Raw genomic sequence first — 8,462 nt, forward strand, 5'->3', positions numbered from 1 at the left:
GGCTACAAGTTTACAACTTTTCAGCAGTGTGACCCAGGAAACTTGGAGGTCAGGAAGATTTGCATCTACATCAAACTGAAGAATAACTACCCTAAAACTGCAAAATAAAAGAAAGGAAGAAGATAAAAAAATAAATCTGCATAATTCTTTTTGGTGTTGAAGCGAAGGAGACTATTTCCCTATTTTTCCATCTTTATTTTCCATGTTTCCATTCATGTTAGACTTGATCTTAAAGGTATTTTTCAGCCTCAGCAATTCTATGTTCTGACCTGGAGAGCTGGGCTGAGAGTAATTTAGAGTTGTCAGAGAGCACTCATCAATTCACAGCATAAGGAAAGAAGCTGCTAATAGCTCTGCTTTCCCATAGCAAGTATCTCCTCTCTCTCTCACTACCCTTCTCATTTTACTGGTAGAACCTGGCTGTGTATGGATTGTCTGCTGTATTTGGACACTGGACATTGATTCATAAGCTGCTGATGAACAGAAAGGATAAAAATCAGCATGAGTCATACTAGCAATGGCCTAGGTAGAACCTAATCCCTGTCCATGAACCTACATCCATTGTTTGCTCTCTGATTTAAAGGGATTCTAATAATTTAGAATCATCATTTAGACAGCCCAATATATTTACATGTTTATTCTCTTCCAGATATTTCATCAAAGAATGTTCAGGAGGCAAAAGAGGTCATGAGGAAATGTGAAATAAGTGGGTATTTAAGAAGCAGAAGTTAATTGACTCCTTACTCTCCTAGGTAAGGAATCATTCCTCCTCTTCCAGTAAGAGGTTCTACAAGTCTTACCTGCAAAGTGAAGACCACTCACTCCAGGATGAATTGTAATAGCGATCCTTGGCCCGCACTGAGACCTTGTCTTTTGGCCCAGCCATTGGAATCTGAATAGACTGCTCATCAGCATCATAGACCTGAGAACAGGGCACAGCTCCATCAGCAGATTGTAAAGATCAAGCAGAACATGCAATAAAGTGCCAGGCATTGAAGCAAGCACATGTAGCTCAAAACCCCAACTGGCAGTCTGTTGTTTCAGAGGCACCAGTCTTCACCCACAGCTACCAAAGTCATGAGGGCACGTGAGAACTTGAGCCTCAGTAGAAACAAACTGAAAACTCACTTTCCACTGAAGTTGGTGTTGTAAAGCCATCCAAACCCCAAACCCAAACAGTCTTTAAAGAAAAGGGTTTATTTGTTTATAGAATGATAGAATGCACTGGGATGGAAGTGACCTCTAGAAGTCATCTAGTCTAACCCGCCCTGCAGTGAGCAGGGACATCCCCAATTAGATCAGGCTGCTCAGTGGTCCTGACTTTGAATGTGTCCAAGGATTGGGTGTCCACCACCTCCCTGGGCAACCTGTTTCAGTGTTCCACCACCTTCACAGTAAAGAATTTAGTCCAATCTAAACCTACCCTTCCCTAGTTTAAAACAAATCCCCTTCTCCAAATGCTACATGCCCTTGTAAATAGTTTTTCTCTTTTCTCCTATTAGAGTGAGAACCCTAAAAGCCAGAAGTTGCTGCTTTTCAGTGTTGTTGAAATTTCCACGGAGGATATGTGGCTGATACACGGAGAGCTCTGTGTACACTCTGTAATGGGACAGTTTCTCTACCCTTATAAGGAACTTGACTCATATCGAGAAGTCTGCACAAGGGGAAGGGCCCCATCTGCTGGTACAGGCTTGCTTATATTTTCACATAGAAAAATTTCACTAACTGACAAACTGGTGAAATTTGTTTATTTTTCTGACTGCTGAACCAAGGAAGAACAGCACTGCAGTTAAGGACCTGTACTTGTGGTCACCTGGTTTATATAATTCTTTCCAGTTCTGCTGTTGATTTCTTTGCCAGCCTAGGTAATTTGCCATACTGCTGCTGCATACCCCAGGAGCTTCCTTAGCAAAGGAAGCAAAAATATGTTGTGATTTAAAGCTAATATAGAGTGGCAATGCTTAGCTGACAGTTAACTAATAACTGGAAGGTGAGTGGCAAAGACTATAGCCTTCACCAGTCTTCACAGACACACTACCAAATGACTCAATGATGCCTTATTTGCCAATTCACCTATAAAGAAAGTCTGAGCTACCCAGGTACAAACCACACACAAGGAAATCAGTGCCACAGATCCTGAAATTCTTGATTTGGAAATTGGGGTTTTCCCACATTAGGACCCACACAGCCTACTAATGAATTAGCAAATGCTTTTCTCACAGCTATGCAATGCTGGGCGCAGTTTTATCTTCCCAGTTACATCAGGGTTGCATCCACCCCAGAGTGTTTTGCTAGGATCTTACAGCTCATAGAACTGTGAAGGAAGTCTTTTTCTACTAAGATAGAACCTTGTCACATTTGGGTCCCAGCACCCTTTTTTTTAAAAAAAAAAATTATATTCTATACCATGATTGTTACATACTCTGTTTATATTATTTATACTGTCAGTTCAAGCAAGAAAATTGCATTTCGGATCTTGTATCTCTACCTGGATTCTGCGTTTCTTTGGACTTTCAACTTTGACCCTGAAAGTCAAAGGGAAGTAGGAATTTGGTGTGCTCCATGTTCTGGGATATGTCCAGGTGACTGTTCCATTTGCAGCTGTATAGTGACACTTGGGCGGGTCGGGCTTTACTGCAAGAGAAAATACAGAAGGAATCGATTCACGTTAGCAGCATAATATCAGATGTTGTTGTACTACTTTTGGTAGTTTTATAGGAATCAGCTTTGGGAGCCTCTGTGAGATTAAGAGGGGAGTAAGAAATGAACATGAGCAGGCAGTGTGCGCTTGCAACCCAGAAGCCAAATCACATCCTGGGCTTCATCAAAAGATGCATTGCCAGCAGATCCAGAGAGGTGATTCTATCACTTTGCTCTGGTGAGACCTCACCTGGAGTACTGTGTACAGGTTTGGAGCCCTCAATATAGGAAAGACATGGACCTGATGGAGAGGGTCCAGAGGAAGACCATGAAAATGATCAGGGGATTGGAGAACCTCTGCTATGAGAACAGGCTGAGGGAGCTGGGGTTGTTCAGCCTGGAGAAGAGGAGGCTCCAGGGAGACCTAATAGCAGCCTGCCAGTACCTGAAGGGGGCCTACAGGATGGGGAGAGACTATTTACAAAAGGCCTGCAGTGACAGGACGAGGGCCAATGGCTTCAAACCAGAGAAGGGTAGATTTAGATTGGATATCAGGAAGAAGTTCTTTACTATGAGTGTGGTGGAACACTGGAACAGGTTGCCCAGGGAGGTGGTAGAGGCCTCTTCCCTGGAAATATTCAAGGTGAGGCTCAAGGAGGCCTTGGGCAGCCTGATCTAGTGGAGGATGTCCCTGCTGAGTGTGGAGAAGCTGGACTGGATGACCTTTGGAGGTCCCTTCTGGCCTGGACCATTCTAGGATTCTACGATTCTATTCTATGAAATGGCTTGTATGCTTCTTATGAAAATTAAGCACACTCCCAGAGTCTCTCTGGGTAAGATCCTTCTTTTTTTTTTTTTGGCTTGGAGGGCTCCGTTGGACACAGAGGAGTATCTTCCCTGACTAGGGAAGATTTAGCATTTAGCAAAACATCTGTTTCTTCAGGATGCTGCTTCAGTTTCCTGCGCCCAGTGGCGTTGCAGTTACAACTGTCAATTTCTATTAACCTGTCCTGGATGCCCATCAGAGAGAACAGATCAGGAGGAAAGCACACATAGCATTAATTCTTATCTGAGTGAATCTGCAGTTCTCAGAGAAGAGACTGTGGGGTTATTGGTTATTCTCTGACTTCTCCCACATAACCTTCCAGAAACTTCTAGGAGATGTGGGAGTGAGAGAGTTGGCAGTCACAAGCTATGGAGATGTTGCTTCTTCACTTCCTCATCCTCTTCTGGACTGCTGCTCCCCTATTCCTGTAACTAGGGGCTTGATGCAGATTTACAGTAGGGACAGGGATTCCCAAGCTACCGTTATTAGTTCCACTATCAGCAGCAAGGAGAAAGGCTAAAAATTGATCATAGTTCCTGGTATACTCACTGATATCTCTGATGAAGAAGCTGCTAGTGTAGTTCTCATATTCCAGCTCATCAATGACCTCCAGGAACATCTCAATTGGCTGATGCTCTTCAGCAAATGGACAGTAGTTTTCCTTCTGGCACTGGGCTGTGTATTCAGTGCCTGATTTATCAGTGCGAGCTACAGGGCTGCTGCAGGTTACATCTCCTTGAGAGCTGAGTACAGAACAGAGAAAAGTATTGGGAATGCCAGTGTGCTCTGAGAGTTTGTTACCCCAACAATAAGATGTAGTTGGTAAGGTAGTGTTCTGGTGTTGCCTGTATCACTTTATGGCTGTGCTTCAACAGCTGCAGAAACAGTTCAGCGCGAGTTCTGGCATTTTCTCTGCTGCATTACACATCCATGTGTGGCACAAACACTCCCCTGCCTTAGCAGAAGGAATTCATGTTTCAACCTAAACCAGGATATCTCATTTCATGTTACCACTGTCCCAGGACAAGCACTAGTATCTTACTTTGTTCCATAGGCCTTTCTATAAGCTTACTGGACAAACCGAAGTGACTCTGCTCAAGCACTCCATGTTTTGGAGAAACCCCAAAGAGTAGTGTGAGGTAGGAAATCCCCACAAGGTTCCCCTCATATTTCCCTCATAGGTTTCTGCAGTGTTCCTCAACAGAGACTTGTCAGTGGACATTTGGCTTTCACAGTGGGTGCAGCCTCCCACTGCCTTAATTCCACAAGAGCTGCTGCAAAGGGACTTGTTGCTGTGATTGTTTCTGCTTCTGGCCCAGCTTCCTCTCTCTGCCCTGCATGAACCATTTCTGCTATTGCTTAAGTTACTCTGTGGCTGTAGGCAGCTGCTGTAATGGTCCCGTGGGCGATGTTCCATTTTCAAGCCTTACTAGTTTCTGAGCAACTTCCATGCCCTTACGAGCTGTTAGTCCCAGTGACAGCTCAAAACGTTTTGCAGATGTTCGGACTTTGGAAGTGGGATTCCTTGCCTTCTGCATGTCCTCAATAGCCTAAAATCTAGGATCTCCTACACAGAATAACACAAAGAGCTGTTCCAGCCTTACTATGAGGTTGCTAAGGAAAGTACAAGCTTTTACCCTTTCAGACTTCTGATTGTGAACTTCGCATCTGGACTCTCAATTTCTGTCATCCATGAACACGTGAAAATTCCAGAGTAGCTCTTTGCCTCGCATTTTAAAAATGTCCTCTTTGGCTCTAGATGCAAAAAGGAAGAAAATGTGATTTATTTACTCTCTTTGCCAAAACAGTCGAAGCAGAGTGAGAGCAGAATTCAATGGACTGCTTTGGCCCATGCTGGGTACGTAGGAGGACAGTCTCACATAGTTAAAAAGCCATATAACCATAACTGGTGGCTGAAGGCTGGTTTACATGGCACCATATTAACCACAGCTACGTGGCTATTGACAGGGGATAAGAGCCTACCCAAGCTGTTGCAGATAGCTGTCAGTAAGACTTTTATATAGACAAATCCATTGATCCTGTCACAAAGAAGCACTGCAGCTATTCAGGTGGCAAACCTCTGTATTTGTTACCCTGCTCATGAGAGGGCACACAATGGATAATCTCATTTCTACAGAGAGCTCCCTCTGGCCCTCACAAAGCTCCAGTGCACAAAGCTGAGCAAGATAACATCACATCATCTTACGACCATACCTTCATAGCTTTTCAGAATTGACCTTAGCATTTGCCCATTGGAGTCTACTTTAGTTATGAGGAAGAAATCATAGCTGATGATTTCATGGGTGTTAGCTGCCAGACAGGTGTAGTTGCCAGCATCTGGGAACTCTTTCACTTCAACAATCAGAGTCTTTCCAGTTCCTTGCAGTTCGGTGTCCTTTTCCCAGTAAACTGGCAGTGCTTCATCAGCTGTGTTACAGGTGAGCTCCACTCTTTTAGCTGGTGTCTCATCATTCCACTCAGATTCTATGACATACACTGGACATTGTAGAGAAAGACATGTTAGCTGCTACTCATACTTAACAGTGTGAAGATTGAGCTGAGCCCTTTTTCTACCTCTGCTCTCCAGGAAAACTGCTAACAAATCTCTGCCTTTCTTGCCCAAAACCTCACCATCACTTGGAAATATTTAGTCCAAGAAGAGGTTTGACTTAAAAATTTGTAGTATATCCAGAACCTGCTGATCAATAAGGATGAGATATTCATGGAAGAAGTGATTTTTTTCCCATGCTCCCTGGGAATCTTACAGTGGTTCATAACTGTGGAGATTAGGCAGGTACCTTTGTTTTGAAAGTGAGGATGCAGGGATACCCTGAGCCCAGGCATTCCTCCTGCACATGGCCTGTGGCCTTTGCTCACAGAATGGCTCATGACCCTCTGTACTATGGTGCTTTGCTATGGTGCAAAGCTATGGCACTTGGCCCTCTTCACCATGAAAGGTCTGTGAGTGAGCAGTGGGAAGGACGGGAGCTCTGGGTAAGTGATTTGTATTTGCCTGTCACTTTCTGTTTTCTGCAGGGAACAATCTGTACTCCTATTGCTCAGTGGAGCAATTACTAAGAGTCAGAGGATTGCTGAGCTGCAGCAGAGCTATGTGGACTGCAATAGGGATGTGTGGTCTTCTAAATGCCATCTTCTAACTTTGAAATGCTCTGCTGGTCTTCCCAAATTACAAGACACACTGCATAACAAAATAACTTAGAACAATTCCATTAAAGAAACATTATCTTGTCTCCTGGCTGTGGTTGGCTGGAGAATTTCACCTACACTTTCTGTGTGGCAACAGTTCTCAAATTTAACTGTCCATTGTTCAGATGTACTGCTGCTGTCACAAGCTCCCCAACCATGTTCAGTACCCTCAGAGATTCTGCTACATGCAAGAAGTGGCAAAAATTTGCTTCTTAGCATGTCTACACCACAGCAAGCACTCAGTTCAGGAAATCAGATTTCCACTGAGCTCTAAGATCTTTTCACCAGGCCATTTCAATACCAGAAAGAGAGCTTTAAGACTTTATTACAAGGAAGAAATGCTAAGAAATACGTGTCAGACACTGAATTGAAAATGGCAGAAAACATGCAGCTCAGGAAGCTTGGAACCTTAACAGACTGCCCATGGATATTTGAAGCACAGGCAAGGTAAATCTTACAGACTTGAAACACAAATTCTAGTCTCAATACTGACAAGCATCAGCTTTCAGCACCATGGTATTGCCCAGGGAACCCACAGGACGAATAATTTTTTAGTGTAAAGATATGGAGGAAAGTAATGGAATTACTTCCTACAAATAAAACAATTAGATTGAGTATGCTTTTCTCATGTTGATTAGGGTTCTGGATAATCACATAGAAGACAACCTGGAGTATGGAATTACACTGAGTGAGAGCAAGCAAACTTGATGACCTGATTTTAGCCCAGTTTTCCAGTAAGTTATTAAAGAGATTTATTTGTTTATTACTGACCTTGTATTTTCACAAACATATTTACATTTAAGTTATTTACCAGCAAAGCTGGATAAAGAATTTCTAGGTTTTAGGTTTTACTGTGAACTATTCTATTTTTACAATTAATGCTTTGGGGTTTTTTTATTGTTGTTTGCGGGCTGTTACTCAAGTCACAAGATACTGATTCTACCTCCAGACTGCTGCATGACCAAAAATTTTGAAACAGGAGAACATGGAGTAGGACATATGACAGTTTCTAATGCAAATAGTCAGAATGGCTTTTGTATGGCATTTTAGGACTTCTACATACTTCTTCCCTTAATACCAATTACTTGGCTGGTTATTCACAAATAGGAAGAACTTTGCCCTAAGGTAATAGAGTTAACAAATTCTGTGCTTTTGGACACAAGTATAATTCTGAACTACCCTTGTGTCCTACAGTCAGCTGTAGGCCTCAGTAAGTAAAGACTGCTTACCATTTTCCCTAAGTTTCCACTGTGCTTCCAGAAGGGCAGCAAAGGACAATAATGAAAGTAAGGCAAACAGCAGGTGAGACATCTGCAGGGAAAAAAATAAATTAGTAAATATCAGTGAGGATTGTTGAGTGTGTTCTGAAATCAAACTCAGTGGCAGACAGGATAATAAGACAGAGTGTTCTAGTGAACTGAGAAATATTCTCCCGTTCTAAAAGGTCTCAAAGGACATAAAAATGTGAGGTTTGTACCGGAACTTAAGCCAAGATTTTCATCCACTTGTTACTCACACTGCAGAGCAGTTTAGAGAAGAAATCATAGAACTTAGAGGAAATTGTGCACATAGCTCTTATACGGTCAGCATCTTAGAAGCATTCACAGGTCCCTCAGTTATGTGTTCCTCATGCAAGCAAAGTCCTGCTGGTGCCAGTGAGGCTGGCTGCATGAACAAGGCATTTGACTAAAAGATGAATGGACATTAAATTCCAGCCATACAAGGCTTAGTATATTCCCTTGTTTAAGCATGTCAGTATTCCTATTAAAATAAAGGATTGCAAATAAAA

At 42.7% G+C, this 8,462-nt stretch overlaps 1 protein-coding gene across 1 annotated transcript; it reads right to left on the minus strand.

Moving 5' to 3' along the window:
- Window positions 1-796: 796 nt before the first annotated feature.
- IL12B (interleukin 12B) lies at window positions 797-7,984 on the minus strand. The gene is made up of 6 exons (XM_054389289.1): window positions 7,903-7,984; window positions 5,681-5,962; window positions 5,104-5,221; window positions 4,016-4,209; window positions 2,489-2,634; window positions 797-922 (listed from the first exon to the last, which is right to left on the minus strand). Exons 1-6 carry the CDS (start codon window positions 7,982-7,984, stop codon window positions 797-799), a joined length of 948 nt encoding a protein of 315 aa, XP_054245264.1.
- Window positions 7,985-8,462: the final 478 nt, after the last annotated feature.

The sequence above is a fragment of the Indicator indicator genome, chromosome 18 (genome assembly GCF_027791375.1).
Source record: "Indicator indicator isolate 239-I01 chromosome 18, UM_Iind_1.1, whole genome shotgun sequence".
NCBI classification, from domain to species: domain Eukaryota; kingdom Metazoa; phylum Chordata; class Aves; order Piciformes; family Indicatoridae; genus Indicator; species Indicator indicator.

Coding starts and splice junctions, on each gene's coding strand:
- IL12B (XM_054389289.1), bottom strand. CDS start 7,984: ATGTCTCACCTGCTGTTTGCCTTACTTTCATTATTGTCCTTTGCTGCC. Junction 5,963..7,902: donor GTGGAAACTTAGGGAAAATG/GTAAGCAGTCTT, acceptor TACAATGTCCAG/TGTATGTCATAGAATCTGAG. Junction 4,210..5,103: donor ACAATCAGAAGTCTGAAAGG/GTAAAAGCTTGT, acceptor TTCTGTACTCAG/CTCTCAAGGAGATGTAACCT.